The sequence below is a fragment of the Corythoichthys intestinalis genome, chromosome 1, assembly GCF_030265065.1.
Source record: "Corythoichthys intestinalis isolate RoL2023-P3 chromosome 1, ASM3026506v1, whole genome shotgun sequence".
Lineage (NCBI taxonomy): Eukaryota > Metazoa > Chordata > Actinopteri > Syngnathiformes > Syngnathidae > Corythoichthys > Corythoichthys intestinalis.
The window spans coordinates 39,450,524-39,472,666 of NC_080395.1; the positions used below are offsets into that span (position 1 = coordinate 39,450,524).

Sequence of the window (22,143 nt, forward strand, 5' to 3'; positions counted from 1 at the left end):
TGCTCCTCTGCATCGAGAGGAGCAAGATGAGGTGACTTGGGCCTCTGATGAGGATGCTCCACGGATATCTCCCTGGTGAGGTGTTCCGGGCAAGTCCCACTGGCAAGATGCCCCAGAGTTGACGCGCGCTGGCGAGTCTATGTCTGCTAGATGGCCTATGAATGCACTGGGATCCCCCAAGAAGAGCTGGATGAAGTGACTGCTGAAATGGAAGTCAGGGCTTCCCTGCTGAAGCTACTGCCCCTGTTACCCGACCTCAGATAACTGGGAGAAAATGGATGGATGGATGGATGGATGGATGGATGGATGGATGGATGGATGGATGGATGGATGGATGGATGGATGGATGGATGGATGGATGGATGGATGGATGGATGGATGGATGGATGGATGGATGGATGGATGGATGGATGGATGGATGGATGGATGGATGGATGGATGGATGGATGGATGGATGGATGGATGGATGGATGCACTGGATTTTAAGGCCCATTAGTGGATCAGTGGACTGCATTTGTCGTTTATTCTTCATTTCTTAAATGACGTAATTATTGTTTTCACTATTAATTATTATTTGCTTTATTGTTTTAGTGTTTGAGCTAATGAGTAATGTGGGTTTTGAGCCCCTGGAGGAACTGGATGAAATTGCTTGGGAGAGGGAAATTCTGAAGCTGCTGCCCCTGCAACCTGACCTCAGATAAAGCAGTGGGTGGGTGGATGGATGGATGGATGGATGGATGGATGGATGGATGGATGGATGGGTCCTGCAGTTTCCTTTTAAAATCTCGAAAACATTACTACGTAAGGCGATTTCACACATTTTGTACAGTACCAAAGGAAGAATTTTGCTGTAGCTTTAGTATTTAATCTGCTTAGATTGTGCAGCACATTTGATAATATGGCTAGTGAGTGTCGATTTTAACACGTCTGGGAAAATTATATTCATATTCAATTACAGCCAACTTGGAGACTTTCAAGTGCTTTCATCAAACAGAGGGTTATTGTTCCTTTTTCGTCTTAATGAACAAGCAACTGCCATGCATTTTTTAACACACTCTCCTATCAACAGTGAGCACTCTTCAAAGAGCCACATATCAGGAGCTGTGATAAGGCAAACAGAGGAGCAATCTGTGGGAGAGTGAGCATCTCCACACTCCATGTGTGTCAGACACAACACTTCTCTACTGATGTTCAACACACAGTTTTGCTGCTTGTTTCTTTTCACCTTCCACCACAAAACCTAATATTACAGGCCTCTAATTTGTGTAAAATAAACAATAAGAGTATTACAACAGAAGAGGTAAATGAGAGTGTGAAAACACAGGCAGGGGAAGACAGTTGTGATTTAAGAAGTGTCAAATTGAGGTTTTTGTGATGAAAATATATCTAACTTACTTGAGATCGTTTTAAGGTTTTCTAAGTATACATTAGTAGAAAAGTGTGCAATAAGTGTTCGACAACTCAGGGATGTCTCATCCCAGCAGGTGCATGTGTGTCACGTTCAAGGCCGGCCTGTTATCAGCACTTTACAGTAAACCGTGGCCTCTTCCGTGTTGTCACGCCCAGGAGCAGCTGTGGCTAGTAGGGCGTCAGCAGGCAACATAAAACATTGCACATATCTCAAGCGGTTACTGTGTATCTGTTGTCATCCACCACAAGCATTATTGTGATGTTGAGACAAGCAAAAATGGACATGATGACTCACAATGACTAGGGGTAGGGGGGCAAACAACAACAATTGGAATGGAAAACTTTGGAAAAAAAAAAAAAAAAAACTTTTAAGGGTAATGTTCTCCTTTGAAATTCTTAATCCCAATTAACCAATACATTTTCACTAGAATTGGATAATGATTAGTTTGATGGTAAAAGTCCAGTTTTGAGCCATTTCTTAGAAAGTAATTCAATTAGATATTTTCTGACATAAGACACCGGACATCAGGGGCCCTCGATTATAGGTTAAAGGTCCAGTTCAAGAGCTAGAAGGCTCCATAACGTCCTACTGTACAACATGCATTGCTATTCCCAAAAACACCACTTGACAGTGGGGACGGGGACAGTGCCTCTGGATTGGCAGACCGGGGTAGTGGTCTCCCTTTTTAAGAAGGGGGACCGGAGGGTGTGTTCCAATTATAGAGGGATCACACTCCTCAGCGTCCCTGGTAAAGCCTATTCAGGGGTGCTGGAGAGGAGAGTCTGCCGAGAAGTCGAATCTCGGATTCAGGAGGAGCAGTGTGGTTTTCGTCCCGGCCGTGGAACAGTGGACCAGCTCTACACCCTCGGCAGGGTCCTCGAGGGTGCATGGGAGTTCGCCCGATCAGTCTACATGTGTTTTGTGGATCTGGAGATGGCGTTCGACCATGTGCCTCGGGGAGTCCTGTGGGGGGTGCTCCGGGAGTACGGCGTACCGAGCCCCTTGGTAAGGGCTGTTCGGTCCCTGTACGACCGGTGTCAGAGTTTGGTCCGCATTGCCGGCAGTAAGTCGAATTCGTTCCCAGTGAGGGTTGGACTCTGCCAAGGCTGCCCTTTGTCACCGATTTTGTTCATAATTTTTATGGACAGAATTTCTAGGCGCAGCCGAAGCGTTGAAGGGGTCCGATTTGGTGACCTCAGCATTGAATCTCTGCTTTTTGCAGATGATTTTGTGCTGTTGGCTTCATCAAGCCGTGACCTCCAAGTCTCACTGGAGCGGTTTGCAGCTGAGTGTGAAGCGGTTGGGATGAAGATCAGCACCTCCAAATCCGAGACCATGGTCCTCAGTCGGAAAAGGGTGGAGTGCCCTTTCCGGGTCGGGCATGAGATCCTGCCCCAAGTGGAGGAGTTCAAGTATCTTGGGGTCTTGTTCACGAGTGACGGTAGGAAGGAGCGGGAGATCGACAGGCGAATCGGTGCAGCGTCTGCAGTAATGCGGACTCTGCACCGGTCCGTAGTGGTGAAGAAGGAGCTGAGCCGAAAGGCAAAGCTCTCGATTTACCGGTCGATCTACGTTCCTACCCTCACCTATGGTCACGAGCTTTGGGTCGTGACCGAAAGAACAAGATCCCGGATACAAGCGCCCGAAATGAGTTACCTCCGCAGGGTGTCCGGGCTCTCCCTTAGAGATAGGGTGAGAAGCTCGGTCATCCGGGAGGGACTCGGCGTCGACCCGCTACTCCTCCGCGTAGAGAGGAGCCAGCTGAGGTGGCTCGGGCATCTGGTTCGGATGCCTCCCAGACGCCTCCCTGGAGAGGTGTTCCGGGCATGTCCCACCGGCGGGAGGCCCCGGGGACGACCCAGGACACGCTGGAGAGACTATGTCTCTCGGCTGGCCTGGGAACGCCTTGGGATCCCGCCAGAAGAACTGGTTGAAGTGGCTGGGGAGAGGGAAGTCTGGGCTTCCCTGTTAAAGCTGCTGCCCCCGCGACCCGATCCCGGAACAAGCGGAAGATAATGGATGGATGGATGGACCACTTGACACCTGCCACGAACCTTTTTGCCCTGACTGCACTTCATCACCAGTTTGGGGAACTTTCATGGCCATCAAAATGTACACTCTTCGTAGCAGTTTTATCAAATTGGGATTTGTTCTTTACAAACCACCACTAAAATAAAATGAAACAAACAAAACAAAAAAACTCTTAGAGGCAATTATTGACAAATGTGATACAAGTAATGCAAAAAAAGGAAAAACTGATTTTTTTAGACTCATTGTAAATTGAAATGAATGAATGAATGAATGGAACAAAGAAACAAAGCACAAGTTTGGAGTGTGAGCATTTGAGGACCCAAAGTGTACATTTTACATTATAAGCCTTGTTCAAAACAATGCAATAAAAAATCAGTATAGAAAGTCATCTGTTCCTACAGCTGGGCCACAGTCCACCTATTTAGGACCTCTGCTCCACATCATCACCACGGCTGAGATAGCCTGTATTGTTATCTCAAAAGTGAAAGGTCATGTAGTGTAACATGTCTCTAATTAGTATTACAGAGACTTTCGTTTCAAGCTAGATTAATTGAATGCTAACTGTTGTTTAAATATGTCATTTTAACACTTGTTCAAGCCGGCAAGTGTGCGTAATATAAACACTGTTTGATGACAAGAGGTTACTTCATCATGGAACAAGCTGCTGTCCTACTGCAGTGATTTTTTTTTTTCTTGCAGCTGCCATGAAGTTGAACGAAAGCACGCACATTCCATGTCAAGGAATGAATGACCCCAAAGTTGCCATGACTGATCACTGGGGTGCTTTTAGTGATAGGAAGCTAAGTGATATGGCACAAGTGCCGCCATGTATTTTCATACTAATGTTCTTAGTGAAGTCATAAAATTCTAGCTGAAAGCCCGACGTTAATGGATAATTAATTATAGTACATCGTAGGTGATTCTGATCCCAACTCAAAATCTGCTTGATTGAATATGTGGAGGTGAAGAACACCATTCACAAGGGCTTACAAGCTATTAGAGGGGTCAATAATATTGATAGGTGTCGGCTTCAGTAATAAAAGGTCAGAGATTCAACACTAGACCATTGGAAAAAAGTGACATTTATGATGGAAACCATTTTGTAACTTATTTTTTTTCTAATTGCAGTTCTCTAACACTTAACAATGTCAAATATGTTGTATAGTTTGACTTTGGATTTCAAATTCTATTATTTCCAATAGGAGGGGGAAAAAACAAATCTAAACAGATGAAAGGTGACCCAGCATCACAGATCAGGTTTTTTTTTTCCCTTGACGCTTTTATTGTGTATAATAAATTGTTTTCTTTGTAATAATTATTTATGCTTCACATATGTTAGAGTAGCATTTTTATAGCTTGAGACTGAACATACAGATAACTAATCTTGCTGTTGGTTTGCAAAGTGTGCATGACACATTTCCTCTTCTTGTCAAGGGTAAAACAGTCAGTGTTTTGGAATTATTCAGACTTTATGTGAATGTTGATCAATCTTTCTCTAACTCTCCATGATCAGAAACAAATATTCTAAACTGTTGACCGTCTTTATAAACTAAATTTGTTTTTGTTGCAATATATTAGTGTCTTTTGTGGCAAGTATGGTGTTCGTTGCATAGCTAATAATATTGTTATTGTATGATTATATTGATATGGGCTGCCATAAATTAGTACTCTGCATTAAATGCATTTGCAGTGTTTGTTTGCTTGTTTCTTGAAATTGCATGCAAGCATGCAATGAGATGGAGATTCGTCTTATAAGTATAATTAACAACCAATTGACCTCACTTTGGGAAGCACGGAGCAAGTCATGCAATACATCCTGACAAGGTCACTGACTGATAGATGAGCCTGAGCGAGGGGAATTTTTCAGACAGGCAGGACTGTGGGAACCAGACAATTAGTGGGTGGAAGGTAGGCGGCCATGTTGGAAGATGACCACGAAGCTGCTTTACATGGATACTCACCACTTGGCCAGCAGACAGCGAGAGAGGCCGCACCTGGGTTTAACTGACTCTTAATACACAGTCATTTATCTTGTAGGAGGCTGAGTGGGCAATTTGCCATAAACATAAAAAGAATCACTGCTCTCGAGGTGCTATCACTGCTCTCGAGGTGTTCCAAGGGAGTTACAGCAGCCTCTAGTGTATTCCTGTCACTGCCCACGATGTGGTGAGCTTCATGCCTGTCTGATATTCTTTTTCTTGTTTTAATTAGAATTATAAAATACAACATTATAGCAAGGGATGAACCACTCTACCAAAAAAAAAGTGATGAACAATGCCACTAAAAAGTATTTTCACATTTCTCAAATTCCTATTTTTTGTATATCTTCCGCTCTTGAAAGTTTGAGATCATCAAACCAGTGAAGAAAAAAAGAAAAAGATAACCCAAGAAACAAAATGCAGTTATTAAACTGTGATTTTTATTTATTAAGAGGGGGAAAACTACCCTATGTATTACCTTGGCCCATGTGACTAATTAAGTAGCCCCCTTCCCGGGAGGGGGGGGGCATGGCTCCTTTTGCTGGGCTGCAGGAGGAGGGACGGGCTGCGCTGAACCCCCCCAAGCCCCCCGAGGGCTTGCTAGGTGGGGGCCGTGGCCCTGGGGTGGTGCCCGTGTGGCGTTTCCGCTCGCCTGCGTGGCTGTTGCGCGCCTGGTGAGACTCGTGTGCGGCTGGAAGTGATGGGGCGCGCTCGGGTGGGGGGTCCCGGTGCCGGGATTGGCGATTGGGCGGCGTAGGGTCGGTCGCCAACAGGCTTACACTCACAAGGGATTCACACGATTACTGGGTTCTAGATCACAGAGCTGATTTGTGTACACTCTACCCCTTTCAATCACTTAGCTTATAGACTCCCCCAACCCCCTCTTTCCCTGGTCAACAGGCCCCCCACATGGTGCCAACCGGAAATACATCTAGCTGACGACAGCACCAACATATTAGTGGTGTAGACGTTCAATGTATTTCTTGTTGTAGTTCGTGTTTCTTTTCCTTCTTCTCTTGTGTTTCTTTTCTTCTGTTCGCCCATAACCCCTTCCTGTTCGCTGCTTTGTCATAATAAACGAGGTATGTTGAATGATCACAATGGGAATATGTCAGACTCTCAATGTGAAACATTAAAACTGTTCAGACCATCCGGGCACTTAGACTTTCATTCTCCGTGTCAAACAGCTGAACAGGACAGGTTAAAAATAATAATAAATAAATAAATAGCCCCCTTATGAAATCATGAATTGACCCATCACAATTTAATAATAGTCACCTCCTGAATAAGTTCATAATTGACATGCGTGCCACAAAATGCTGCCAAAGTGTTAAAAAAGCTGAACTCACTTCAACACACTTCCTTTGCAACAAGACAATGCTAAAGCAGTACTTTTATATTAAACAGCACTTTGGCCAGCAGAGAGGTGAGATTTTAAGTGAATAAATTAGGGTGGGTTACTTGCCAGTTTTTTTTGTTTGTTTTCTTGTTGTTTGCGACACTCTAATTTAGAGTCACTGTTGTAGCTCTCTTGGCAAGTTTCTGTAGCAAATTACAGGATATATAATAGGAATACAACCCAGTGCACAAATCCCATGAAATATACTCAAATAACTGCACGGTGGGCTGTTCGAGCATTTAATTGATATGAACTAAATGGGACTGGAAAAATACCAGTGTAAAGCATATGCTGTATATTTCATGGTATCATGAAGGCATGAAAATTAATTCTGGTTGCTGTTTTCGACAATTTCTAAAAAGCAAAAAGTGCAAGGTATTTTGCTTTATTTTCTCTCTTTTTGTATTTTAGCATTTGTACAAAATTTGTTGCAATGCTTTAGAGGCATGTACTTTTAGTACGGATATGGAATTTCTTTAAGCAAATTTTGATAATGTTGCTGAAAACTAGAACAATTTTAGTCACTAAATGTGGTGTGAAATGATTTTACTCTTACATCCCTATGTGATATATCCTCAAAATTGTATTTCATTTCACATTACATTGGCCTTCCATAAATGTTTGACAACACTGTGTTTCACAATCTTTATTTTACGATCAAATGGGAAACTGACGTCATCAAGCAGACTGCCAGACACTGTTCAAATGACACTCTTCCACTGAACTGGACTAAAATATTTCACCAGACTTAAAATTATTGAAAGCATGGGGCTTCTGCAATTGACAGCCAATCCTCTGACGTCTACACTGTGTTTTCATAAGAGGTGAGGGGGGGAACTTAGCATTTAGCTGGGTACAGAAATACAGATCAGGAAAATTGTGGTGGTCTCTGCATATTTCCTGTAATCCAGTATCTTTTCTAATGAAAATTTTAAAAGTCACACATACATTAATTAAGAAAATGACAGGGACAAGCGTGAACTCCCCCTGATAAGAATTACTCTGCAGACAGCATCACTTACATGGCATGAAATATTAGCGTATTGAATAAACTTTCATTCTGTCATTGAATGACTGCTTCGATCAGATATAGAATGCAGCAGAAACAAGCTAAAGTCTCACAAGTTTTTGGTCAAATTACGTCAATCAAGTTGCACCAATTAAAATTGCAACAAGACTTCTTAGGTCCATTGCACACCGAACATTGTGGATCAGCGTGACTGAACTGTCGTACATTGCTTTATTTAAAATTCTATGTTATATCTGTGGATAAAAAGCAAAGCAGGGAGAATCTCTGGTGACAAAATGAGTGATTTCACAACAATAATTACGTCTCCGGGTTTTAAATAATAGAGAAAAATAAAAGAATACAGATTAGGCGCTGATAAGAACACCAGTTTTTCTGTTGATGTAATTTGGTTTTTGATTTGGGGCTCTTTTGCCAGGTGCAAATTTAAGTCATCGACAATAAACAATAAACAGACAACAAAAACTTTCCAGTTTAGTTGTGTTCGGCTAAGTCGCTCAGTCTGGTGGGGCAAACTTGTTCAGAGCTCTTTGATCTGACTGCGTGAGACATTATTTCAGTCTGAGATGGGACTGGTGTTCATATGCCATTTTTTTCCCCAAAAGGAGGTAAAGAAAAAAATATGAATATACGACAAATGTTTTGAGTACAGTGTTTAATTCGCTCTGTGTAACAATAAACTGTGTTTATCTTCTTTTTACAGTTGTTTGACAATTAAAAATATGAGGGAAAATGATTTGTTTTTACATTTTAATAACAGTAAACTTGAATTATTACACTTGTATGCATGTCAAAAATGTTATTAAAAACATCCTGCAATTAATAAAGGTTGTATGATGTGACAGTTTGACCTTTGAACCATTTTTTTCTACTTCCAATTGGAGGAAATGGTAATACTACAAACAAACGCCACTCAAAAGCATTTCATTATGTGCTTATTGAATACAAAATGAGAAAATAATTTTGTTTGTTTAACGTATTGATTAAATGTTACGATTATTATATTTTGTATCCAGGGTAACATCACAGCAGCATTTAAAAGCAGATCAAAAAAAGTCTCATGCACCTGGTTCTTCAAAGCCTTAAAAAATTGGAGGGGGGAGCGGATTCAGGTCTTGAAATACGCCAGACACTTGACAACAGTTGTTAATCAGATAATGAAAGGCACAGAGTTACTTCTACACAAGTGTGCTAGTGTATCTATAAATTATTTGCTGTGACAGCGTACAAGGGCAACCGAGATTGAGGGTGGGATTCAGTACCAGGCACTTGCCTTCCCAACAAGATGACGCATCATGCGAGCACGATGGTGAAATACTCCATAAGCCATTTCCCCTCTTTTTTTAAAGGCTAACTGCAGTGAGTTCAGTTCCTTAACTGTAAGCAGAGCAAGAAATATGTGGCAAGAGGTACTTCAGGGAATAATGACTTCGAGTGAAGTACCTCAGTAGCCTATGAGTCCTAAAAATACCCCAATTTTAGTGATGAATGAGCTGTGAGCAATGTAAGTGAAAACAACTTTTGTAGGCTATCTGAATTCAATCTGGAACTGAAGCATTTGCAGCACCTTTCAAATGTGTGTAATACGACTCCATAGTTTTTAGGGTGAACCCTTGCTCTACTTACCCTTTTCACCCCACTCACTTCCATCAACCTGTGACCCACCATTGTAACAATAGACAGGATCAGGCTTGGCACAGAAGCGTGCGCCCACGGGTGAGTGGGGCTGATTGGATGTAGGGTGTTTGCCCTGTGACACGCATGATGTTTCCGGGTTGAGAAGGCCCCGTGATGGTGGTCCACGCAGATGTGCCGCAGCTCTATCTGATAACCTCTTCAAGGGATCAGTTTCACCTCAGTAACTCTCATCCAAGTCATCCAGGGTTAATCTCCCAGAGAGAGTAGATGGATATCTGGAAAGGAGAGAATGAAAGATATGGATGCAGTGGTGGAAGTCTGGGTGACATCAAATTTAAGAGGCTGGCTGACCTTTGAGGCTAAGGCTACATTAGCTGAGGCTATCCAGCAGAGATATGCTGGATTTAGCCATAAATTTGGATGGAATAAATTAAGTGGAAATAATTCGCTGCAATAAAAGCGAGACATAATTCAAAACGCTTGTGAAACGTCGAAGCTGAAAAGGAGAAGGTTCGGGGGCATGACTCTTTTAGCAGTCTTTTAGCGCACTGTTGCTTTAAGAACAAGACCCGGAAGTATAAACTTTCACCGGCACTGTTGCCATTTCTTTTCCGGGTCGATTTGCCCTGGTGGGAGCGTGGATCTCGTCGCCGAGGCGCACAAAAACAACAAAAATGAGCGTTCCGGCTTTCATCGATATAACGGAAGAAGACCAGGTATCTTTTTATGTCACACAGTCGTGTTTTTTCTCCTTCATTCTTGCTACCGTTGATTTTGTTGATTCATTAAGACTAGCTAGTGATTAGCAAGCAAGCTAACATGGAAACTCGGCATAAACGGATAAGTGGCAACAGCATAGCCACAAGATGAACTAAAAATCGTTATAAATTGATTGACCTGGAATACAAACGTTATTATTTGTTGTCGTGTAGTTTTGTCAACCTCTGCAACATTGTCGACAATGTTGGATGTGATCATTTTGCCGACACAAGATAAACAAAAGACGTGACAGCTGTTATTTCATTGAAGTTGTGACTTGATTTTAAAATAATTCTATTAACAGAAATACACAACTTTAGACTCAATTCACAGTAAGTAATTAATATGTGCTTAATGACTATTCAAAGGCATCGGAACTGAGAGCCTACATCAAGTCCAAAGGAGCTGAAATTTCCGAGGAGAACTCAGAAGGCGGACTTCACGTTGACCTGGCTCAGATCATTGAGGCTTGTGATGTTTGCCTGAAAGAAGACGATAAAGGTAAGCAACAGTTCAAGCAAGGGCTGCATCGAGTATTTTTTTAGTATAGTTTAGTATATTTTAATAATCGGGTATTCTACTGAAAATTCCATCGAGTAATCAGATAAAACATTTTTTTAGGTAAAGACTAATTATAAATGAAAAACAGACATTTCACCTAATATTGAATCATTTTTAGTAGGGCTGTCCCAAACGACTAATTTTCTCCCGATTAGTCAGCCGACTATTTTTACGATTAGTCGACTAATCTAATAATTAATTTTTTTTTTTTTTTTTTTTTTTTTTACTAATTTAGCAATGACATTTTTGTTGACGCTTATCAATTCACAAAAACATATTGGAACACGTAAATTATGTATTTAAGTACAAATAAACACGTAAATAACAATAAAAAATAACGAGTTCAAATGCTGATAGAATTAACTCGTGCAAAAGAATGGAATGTAAACAGATTCAGAACACTGACTTCGCCTTTCCAACATGATTCAAAACAATTCTTAAAAAAACACCTAGTATAAATATTATAGTACAGTACTATATATAATAGTATTATAGTAATTATTCATTGCCAATCAGATTTTTCATAAAGGGTGTCATTTTAAAGGTATTCTTAGTGTAGAATCTGAATTTTGAAGTATGTGGGATTAACTCCAGAAATCGCTATTTATATGAAAACATGACATGCTTTTATTTTAAAATGTTCACCGGAAGTACATTCGCTAAAACCGCTAACTTCAGCTTTACACTCCGCAAAAAAAAAGCACTTTTTGTAATTGCATGTAGTGTCAGTAATAGATTTTTTGGTAATTTTTTTTCGTTTGCAAATGCTGTTAACCAGCGATTTTTCATGTTTGAAGTGTCACCTTTTAACCGGAAGTTTGCTTTCACGAGACGACTGCCGATGTTTTATAGCAGGCTAAAGTAAGTTGCCTTTTTCCCCCCATTCACCTCAGTGTAGCAGTGCTAACGTTACAGTGTTTAATATAGATGTGTTTTCTTATTTTGTATGTCTGAACTTTAATTCTACAGCGTGTTGATAAGAGAAGGGAACTGGAGTCTCATATGCCATCAGCACGCACGCACCAATGTATGCATGCACGTGCGCAGCGATAAAAGGCAGCCGTGAAAATTACCGGCCTCATTTTTATCTGCCGGACTCATTGCATATCGTGACAGGCTTAGCAACTTCAATAAAACATGTCGTTAGTTAGTTAGATGGACTTACAAACTGGGTGACGGCGCTTTAGGTGTTTATTCATGGCCGACGTGCAGCCAAGCTTGGTATTGAAGAGACAGGACAAAAGAGTGTACCCTCCTTTGTATCTTTGAAAAAAGTCAATGTTTTGGACACTCTGGTGCGCTTTTTTTGGCTTTGTGCCGCTTTCCCCGCTTGCATACAGAGCATCCGACATTCTGAACTTTCCACGCAGAATTTTTTTAACACTTCACTAACCGTCGACGGGATGTTTTGCTCATCGACGGATTTACGTCATCGATGACGTCGACTATGTCGACTAGTCGGGACAGCTCTAATTTTTAGACAATCAATGTCTTTATTTTAGATGCATATTGTTGAAAAGAGCCAACAATTGCATCTCAGATCTGACTAGAGAAAAAAAAACAAATTTACTGCTTTCAATAAAAAAACTTAAGATCTTATAATGAAAAGAATAAATAAATCTTTTCTTATAATGTCATTACGCTTTATAACACACATCACCTAAAAGATAGTTTTTTTCCCACGTGTTTCGATTGAATTTCCATTTGTGTCAAGCTATTTTTAAGTTCTAGTTAAGTTTTAAGTCTAAGTTGTAAGTCCTGATAGTTTTTGCAGTGTTCAAAATAAATGTATGATACCTGATGTTTTATTCATCAATAGCTATCGAGCTAAAATTGACTGTTAGCGTTATAATGTTTTTATTTTACAACCTCATCACTAGAGGTGTGCAAAATTTCCGATTCTTAGATTATTCGCGATTCTGCTGTGGAAGATACGAGAACGATTCACAAACATCCAAATTCCGATTATTGAAATATGTCAAGTAAAGCGGAAATAAAACACAGTCAGCGCGGTGTTCGTGACGCAACAAGCAACGGACCGAGCGTAAACATCATGCTTGTCATTACCCGGGTCATGACTCATTACCCAGGTAATGACTAATACCTGACTGCTGCCGACAGAGCTACGGCTGCAAACTACGTATACATAATGCTACGATAGATATTTTATGTATAAAGAAGTAGATGCGAAATGATTCACTCGGCAGCGACTTGCCGGCGTTAGTAAACAGCCGCCACCTTAAAGTCGTAGACTTCTCTGAAAAGCTGTTGTAGTGAACCCTCTGAGCGAACCTAATTAACTTTTTATCTAAAATACTCCTAAATCGGCGAAATCTTGAGTTGAATCTATCTTTAAAATAGTTTTAAAACTTTCACATATCGAAAGTAGACAGAAGGGAAATTATGGAATAACAGGAGCAATTTTAACAACTTTAACGATTGATTCAAAACACTAAATTAATTAAATGTAGTTTAAAGCTGCTGATACAGAACGCGGACTTGAGTATTTTATTTACTGTTTGTAACTGTTAACTTCATACTGAAATAGTTTATTTAAGCCTGAGAGGATTTGTGCAGAATTTTTGTAACTAATGTACGAAACATTAAAAGCAGCTAATAGCTGGGGGGGTGTCAATAATCAATTTATTAATCGAATCATAGCCTCTGAATCGTAATTGAATCGTTAGGTGCCCAAAGATTCCCATCTCTACTTATCACTCTATAGCGCTATGTTTTTACAGATTAAATAAAGCCTGTATGATAGACAAGTTAGCCACGCATCGACAGTAGTCATAATTAATAGAACCCTTGTCCTCCATAGGGCTAACTTTATATTAACAAGGTACAGTAACGTTAATCCTATTTATTAGTGTTACGTTGACTTCATTTTACCTTGTCCTGAGTATTTCTCCTACGCTCTCGGAATAACCTTGGGGCCTTCGGTTGAGCGGGGGCTAGGCGAGTGAGTTGCACAATGGCGCCCAGCCCGGGTTTCGGGGGGCGGTCATCTTTCGCAGGGTCCAGCCGGGGGTGCAGAAGCGTCGGTAGGGCCCCGGGTTCAAGTGGTGGTAGAGTTATGCTAGCGCTGTCTCACAGTAGATACATGAAACTGTGTTTGCCTTGGTCTCCAGCTTGAAATGCTCCCACACTTTCGACATTTTCTGCTTTTCCTGGTGCCGTTCTCCTCGCTTGGTCGGCTTCTTCGTCGTTACCTCTATATTCATGCGAAGTTGAAATCAAATATATCCGCCGCCTCTCCCTTCTGCCTCTACACACGTGATGTCAGCGCGTTGTGCCGCATTAAAAGTAGTCCAGGCAAAACGTCATGCTTAGAGCTGCCAAAATTAAACGATTCCTTGAGGCGGAGAAAATGCCGCGATCAATTTTTAAAATCGAGTTACTTGAATTATTTGAGTAATCATTTCAGCTCTAGTTCAACCTACCTTAATCTTTTTAAACACATTCAACTATTTCTGTTAAGACAACAAAACAGTCAATAAAAAATACTGTATATACCTTTAATTGGGGGGTCTCTGTTTTCCCCCACAGATGTGGAGAGTGTGATGAACAGCATCGTATCGCTGCTGTTGATCTTGGAGGCGGAGAAGCAAGAGGCTCTCATCGAGAATCTCTGTGAGAAATTAGTCAAGTTCCGTGAAGGAGAGAGACCTTCCCTCAGGATGCAGTTGTGAGTATTTTAATAAAATCACAATGCAATTCACATTACTTCTCGCAGCTAGCTGTGTTCTTCATTGACGCAAGAGCCGAGTGATCCACCGCTAAGAGTTATTTGCTCTTTTTCGTTCCATTCGGACTAAGCGGGAAGTTATCTCGTGCATGAAGCTACTTTTTTTCAACCTAAAGTAACTATTACTTGATGTATTTAATATGTGGATATTGCTAAAATGACAGGATTTTTTTCTAATAGTGGATGGCGGCCTTTATCATCTTTATTTATTTTTAAATTATTTTAAGGTTCTGCCGTCAATAATAGCATGTATTAGGCTGGGCTTGGCGAGTTGGTAACATGTCTTTTTGACAGTATAAATGTACTTACTGTATGTGCCCATTTTAGAAATCATTTGTTATTGAATTTTACTTAATCATCCAAATGCAATGATATACACTAAAATAATGGAAGGAACCAATTGCTTCTACCACTGCTCCATTTCTAAACTCCTTTGTGTGTTTTTGCATTTTAGGCTAAGTAACCTTTTCCATGGCATGGATGAGAATGCACCTGTCAGATACACCGTCTTGTGCAGCCTCATCAAGGTAGCAGCTGCCTGCAATGCCATCGCCTTCATTCCTACTGACCTCGATCAGGTACTTTTAGTCCAAATCGCGGATATCTACTTTTCCGTCTTATTAAAACTGATGTTTAAATCCTGCGTTGATCACGCTGGTTAGGTGGCCAAGTGGATTGTTGATTGGAACCTGAATACAGAGAAGAAGCACACTCTTTTGAGGCTGGTGTATGAAGCGCTAGTGGATTGCAAAAAAAGGTGACTACATATTTGGCCACAAAGAGATTAGGTAGACAAGCAAGGTTGTCTGTATACATTATTTATTGAGTTGCAATAAACATTAAAAAAAAACTACCTTTCCAAAGTTAACACTCAGAGTGCCAGGAAAATATAAATAAAAAACTGCAATTTATTTGATTTGACAGTGAGGCTGCAGCTAAAGTGATGGTGGAGTTGCTGGGAAGTTACACAGAAGACAATGCGTCTCAAGCACGTGTTGACGCTCACAGGTAAACTTGCAGCGTCCCCCCCAAGTAGTTCCACTCATCTGCACTGTGCATTTCCACATTGATATCCCGTCTGTGCTTTTTAGATGTATTGTCCGTGCGTTAAAAGATCCAAACACTTTCCTGTTTGACCATTTGCTCACTCTCAAGCCAGTCCGCTTCCTGGAGGGAGAGCTCATCCACGACGTGAGTTTTGATATGTAATACATTTTAGGCCTTTTTAAAAGCAGCTGTGTGTGAGCTTTCTCAAATCCAGCTAATTAAATCAACTTTTGTGATATCGATGATGAAAACATACAAGAACTTAAGTTGTAATGCATTGAACAAGTCTAAGCTTCTTTTCCTTTCCAATTTTACAGCTTTTAACTATCTTTGTGAGTGCAAAACTAGCTGCATATGTTAAGTTTTACCAGAATAACAAGGACTTCATTGACTCTCTTGGTGAGTACATTCCTCACATCGTTTCATATAGAAGAATAAAAAAACGAGTGGGGCAACGTATTATAACATATACTGCTTATATTCACAAATAATGTTTTGGCTTGTAAACGAGAAGAAATGACCAACAGAATTATAAGAACATAATCCGAATTTGGCTTAGAAAAGATCTCATTGATTACAGTTGTAAATTTACAAATAATTGCCTCGTTGCTTTTATCAACCATAAGTTTTTTTTATTTTGTATTATTATTATTTTTACTTAATGAGGTTACTCAATTAATACAGTATATTGCAGGCCTGTTGAGCAGTGGTCCCCAACCTTTTTTTGCACCATGGACCGGTGTAATGTGGGCCATTTTTTTCATGGAATGGGAAATGTGTGGCAGAAAATTACAGATTCAATGTAATATAACAGGATGGGGCTAAAAAAAACATTAAGTGCAGGGAAAATGTAACTCGCCATACGCTGAATCAACCCTTTTTAACAGCGGCCTCTCCTAAAACTTGACGGCAAATATCCTTGGTCGCAGGCATAATGAGTTCTTCTCCAATCGTGAAAGGTTTCTTGGCTTTAGCAACGAGGTACGATGGTCTCAGTCCATTCGCTTTTGTTGCTTCCTTTGCTAGCTTTTAGCCACATATTATGCAGAATGGACTTGGTTGTAGGGTCCTCTTCTGGCTAAGCAGGTGGCCTTGTCCCAGTAAAAAAGTTGTCCGAAGACGTTGCCACCCGCAACACAGTCAAAAGCAGCTAAGGTTATTGTTTACATTGACTGACACAGGGCTGCTGTAGGTGTGCAAACACCCTAGTAATGGCGGCCAACCATTAGATGGTGACGTACACAAATCTCTACTCGGATTGGTCAATAGGCATATTGATGTGTCAAGAAGCACAGGCCATATTGCGGTCGTTAAAAAATTATTTATTATTTCTTTGTGGCCCGGTAGTAAATGTGCCACGGACCGGTACTAGTCCCCAGCCCGGTGGTTGGAGATCACTTCTCTAGAGCATTTATTCTCAAAAGCTAGTATGGTAGCAATAGTGGTACAAGGTTTTCAGCTTAAATTGCTATGTAAATTAATATCTTCTTTAGTAAGCATTCATAACTTCAATACAATACATTTTAATGTTGTTATTTAAAAACTGTTTGTTTTGAAACATTTACAAATTACAGCTTTTTGGTTTTCATTTGGCAATTGGCTGTTTGTTAAATATGTAGCCACTGTTATTCCTTCAATTGACACGGAAGAAGAATGTGCATGCGTCAGCAGTGTGACTGTCCCTGACTACTGGGACAGAATTCCTAAGCGGTTACTGCATATTAGTGGTAGTGTTAATTAGTGGAATCCCTAACTGCGTTGCCCTTTAATGTTAAAACAATCATCAACAGGGAAAGTCCCTGAGTAAAAGTGAAGGCTTAATGATTCTTGCTTGCCACCCTCCACAGGGCTGTCCCACGAGCAAAACATGGCCAAGATGCGTCTTCTCACATTCATGGGTATGGCGGTAGAATTCAAGGAGATCTCATTTGACACCATGCAACAGGAGTTACTAGTTGGAGCTGATGATGTTGAAGCTTTTGTTATTGATGGTAAAGGAAATTTTTCATTCTCAATGTTGTATCTCATGACAATATGAGGCATTGAGTAGAATCTTTTTTTTTTTTTTTCATTGTTTAACTATTTCGATTGCCATAAAGTGACATTGAAACCTAAAGTGTTGACTTTCGCTCACAATGAACCTTGTCTCCTTTACTTTTTAGCTGTTCGGACAAAGATGGTGTACTGCAAAATCGACCAGACTCAGCAAAAAGTTGTTGTCAGGTAAAAATTTTCAGGACTTTTATGTTTTGCGTACAAAACACCATTTGATAGACCCATCCGGTATAGGTGCTGCATTTCAATCACTCGATATATCTGAAATTCGCCTCACATCCAAGTAAATGAAAATTTCAACTAAAACAAAATGGTGAATACCAATTAACAACTCTAAACGTTTAGAGCTGTTAATTGGTAATCACCATTTTGTTGAGAAGATGAAAATTTTGTGTTGTGATCATCTTAAACTGTAGTGTTCTTTATTTCCAGTCGTTAAAATAAAAATGTAATCAGTGCACAAAATAATGACCTTTAAATTTTCCTGTCACCCTTCCCTGCAGCCACAGTACACACCGCACGTTTGGCAAGCAGCAGTGGCAGCAGTTGTTCGACAGCCTCAGCTCCTGGAAAGCCAACCTAGCGACTGTCAAGACCAGCCTGCAAACTCTGTCACCTTCCGCCTAGATTCCACCTTCACCCCATCCGTCAACTGCCTTACCCTTGGATTCCTTCTCTAACAACTGCGCTCTCAGCTTTTATACACATTCAATAAAAGAACAGTGGAGCTCAATGCTATTTTTTATTTTTTTGGGGTAAGGATATTGGTCGGGTTTGTATTTAATTGTTGCCGTTTAAATCAGTTTTACCCAATGGGTAGCATCTTTATGGTGTTAAGTGTAATTCATTCAGAGGGGCATTGGAAAGCATTTCCCAACATCTGGTTTCAGTAAGAGGACAGCATTTCAGTATTAGATGAGCTGTGACTTGCTTTGAGAAATTGGCTGCAATGATGAGGTCACTTGTTGGAGATCCACGCGAGAGGTGTCGACGCTAATGTGAACTGCGATGAACCCGTCACACTGGGGTCAGTATGGTGTATTACTGTATTATGAACTGCTTCGGGGGTGATTCACAGGGTTGCTAGGCAATGTCCAACTGTGTCCAGTGTGATTCACTGTGTTGGATTTTATCTTGGGGGGGGGGGGGGGGGTTCAGAGCTTCGACTCTAAAGCATTATGGTGTCAACTCTTAAAACAAGTTCAGTGGCGCAATAAATAGAACATTTAAATTGACTCATTGACTGAGTCAATTTAAATGTTTTATTTTTTGTTCAAGATAAAAGCAATAAACAGTGAAAACAATTTTACATGCAAAGTTATTTAATATTTGGGCACTTGGGGCAGCGTGTCTGTTTCATAGTTCAGGGTGTACCCTGCCTCCTGCCCATAATTAGCTGGGATAGGCACCAACATCCTTGTGATGATAAGCGGTGCAGAGGATGAAAATGAATTTGCTCACTTATTAGAACAACTAAAATTAATTATTATAGAGCTAAAAAAGTTATCAAATATTAAGCTACTCTTTTTGCAGTGGATAACTACTTTTGGGTGGGAAGGAATTTCTTAAATTATTGCATACGCAGTGAAAAAAAATACAATTTACGCCTGAGAACTGAACTCATCATTGCCACTTTGCTTTGGATGTCTTTGGGGTCTTTTGCATTGTCTTTCTCTTGGAGTTGTGCATGAATAAGCAAAAAATAATCAAGTAAAGGTCAGGTTTTATTTTTTCAACATCCTGTTCAGCTGCTTGACACAGAGAATGGAGATCTGAGTGTCCGATTGATCTGAACAGTTTTAATTTATCACATGGGAGTATGACATACATCCATTGTGATCATTCAACCTCATTTATTATGAGAAAGCAGCGAACAGGAAGGGGTTACGGGGGAACAAGAAAAGAGGGAGAGAGAAAAAGCACAACAAGAAATACATTAAACACCTACTCTATGAATATGTTGGAGTTATCGTGAGCTAGTTATATTTCAGGTTGACACCCTGTGGGGGGCCTGATAAGGATGGGGGGGTCTGAGAGAAGTGATTGGAAGGAGTGAAGTGTATCTAAATCAGCTATGTGGCCTAGGACCCAGTAGTTGTGTAAATCCCCGAGTGTGAGTATGTTGGCATCCTATTCTATGCGGTCTCATCGCTAATCCTGACACCAAGGTTTCCTACTTGAGTGTGTCTAATTTCACCTAGTCCCATCTAACAAGTGATAGTCCCGCAGACGAGTAGAGATGCCGTGTGGGTGCTACCCCAGGGCCGCGACCCTTCCCCAGCCAAAGGGCAAGTTCTTGACAAAACTTCAAAATCCCTACCCCTCTATTGACACTTTGTCTTTGCAGCAGCAAAAATAGAAATCAGAACTTTTTTGTACGATTCGGACTAAGCTCTTTTTCCTATCCTCTCAGATGTCTGCATGGATTCACCACTCACCCCCGTCCAGTTGTTGTCCACGGGGAGATGCATCTCTAGAATTTATCAGTGGGAGTGTATTTTACAACACGTTCTCAGGAACACACTGCCGCTGAAAAGGTGGAACATAGTGCAAAGAAAGAGAGTCATGCAGCCAAGTTGATAGAACGTTTGGCTGGAAAACCACCCCCCCACCACCACCCCATAGCTACTGCTCCCTTGCCTATAATTTGTCTCACCCAGTGTTTTGTTTCATGTGAGAAATCCCAGATGTAAATAATGGGGTCATTTTATCTTCTGCAAGGGCTACAACCTTATTGTTATCAAATTCAAGATAGAGGTGCTTATGCATTGTTAAATTATGAATAGCGACTGCAGTGATGACCAGTCACAAACAGCAGTCTCAGTGTGTGAGAATTATTGGATAACTTCATGCATTCCTCAGTGTGAGATGTTATTTCTCATTTGGATTACAATATTGTAGCAAGTGACAGATACGGTTTGACATCCCACAGCAGATAAAGTCTGGAATCCATCGTTTTCTAGTGCCCTTTTCTCTGTGTCAACATTCCTCTGGATAAATCCTGAGACTCGACAGAATCCAGATACCTCGCCAAGTACAAGAGAGGAGTTCTCATTGTCCATTCAATTAGCGCCTTGCAGTAGTCAGTCAGATAAAGTGCAATTACATCATATCGGCTTTAAATAAACACTGACCACAAGGCCCAAGTGTATCAGATACAGTATTTGTCTGTCAAACATGAACCTATTTTAAAAAAAAAAAAAAAAAAAAAAAAAAAAACACTACCAGTAAAAACACTACAGTCATAACAGAAGAGAAGGGGCAGTTAAACGGGCCAAAATTCATGTTTCAGGCGGGTTAAGCAGGGCAAGAGACTAATTGCATTTTAAATCCGGTACTATTGCTTTAAAGTTGTTCTTGAACAGCGTTCCCCAAGTGGTACAGTATTTTACAATATTCTCATGGTAAACAAGCGTACAAAAAAGTATATGTACCGAAAAGGCAATGATCTTGCATTGTATGGGGCGCCGTTTGTAAAGCAACAGATGCTCATAATTACGACAACATTGTCTCACATTTAGCGCCACGCAGTGTTTAAAATGGTGTGAAATTTTTTTTGAGTCACTTTTTCCCCCCACATTTACAACATTATTTAGCAACTTCAAAATTTATTTTTAAATAGGTTTTTGATCTGATTGTTTAAATCCAGAACTAAATATTTAATTTAAATTTTAAACGTATACCTTATATCCTAAATGTTAAATCAGGAAATGGTCGGAACTAAATATTTACCAGTAGTTAAATATGTAGTTAAATATGTAAATTCACATGACTGGAGACCGGAAGCAACAAAATAAAAGCTGGAGCACACAAAATACTCTCTAAATACCTAAATATGTATTTACCTATATATTGTTAATATCACAATGACTCATGTCCAAGAGCAGACTGCCACGTTGAGTAGGTTTTATTCATTTTCAAGCAACGTAAACAGACAGTCTGAGCTGCTCCACCAGCTCTTATTTTGTTACTTCCGGTCTCCGGTCATGTGAATTTGCATATTTAAGCTAAATATTTAGTTCCAACCGTTTCCAGATTTAGCATTTAGGATATACGATACAAATTTAAGATTTAAATTAAATATTTAGTTGTGGATTTAAACAATCAGGTCCAAAACTTCTTATTTAAAAATAAATATTTAAGTTGCTAAATAATGTTGTAAAAAGTGACTCTAGAAATTTCACACCACGTTTTAAACACTGTGTGGTGCTAAATGTGAGAAAATGTCGTAATTTTGCGCATGTGCTGCTTTACAAACGGCGCCCCATAGCATTGTACATTCTACCAGCTAATAATATTTAATCTAATTCAGTGCAACAGATGTTTCTATGTTACTTAAAACATCCATATGTTATGAATACAGTATATGATTGTGACGACTTGAACCTCGAACAAATTCATTAATAATTGTTTTTGAAATATGATGATCCACCCAGTCACTTTGGAGGTTCAACAGTTTTCTGTACTGAACTTGTTTTGTATGTATTT

The 22,143-nt window shown here is 40.3% G+C and overlaps 1 protein-coding gene across 1 annotated transcript; it reads left to right on the forward strand.

Annotated features, from left to right (window-relative positions):
* Nucleotides 1–10,033: 10,033 nt before the first annotated feature.
* On the forward strand, nt 10,034–20,889 carry eif3m (eukaryotic translation initiation factor 3, subunit M). Its single transcript, XM_057852041.1, has 11 exons — nt 10,034–10,201; nt 10,613–10,745; nt 14,355–14,493; nt 15,008–15,131; nt 15,216–15,310; nt 15,478–15,561; nt 15,645–15,744; nt 15,918–15,999; nt 17,448–17,591; nt 17,763–17,823; nt 18,159–20,889. The coding sequence occupies exons 1-11, from the start codon at nt 10,160–10,162 to the stop codon at nt 18,280–18,282; spliced, it is 1,128 nt and encodes a 375-aa protein (XP_057708024.1). The 5' UTR covers nt 10,034–10,159; the 3' UTR covers nt 18,283–20,889.
* Nucleotides 20,890–22,143: the final 1,254 nt, after the last annotated feature.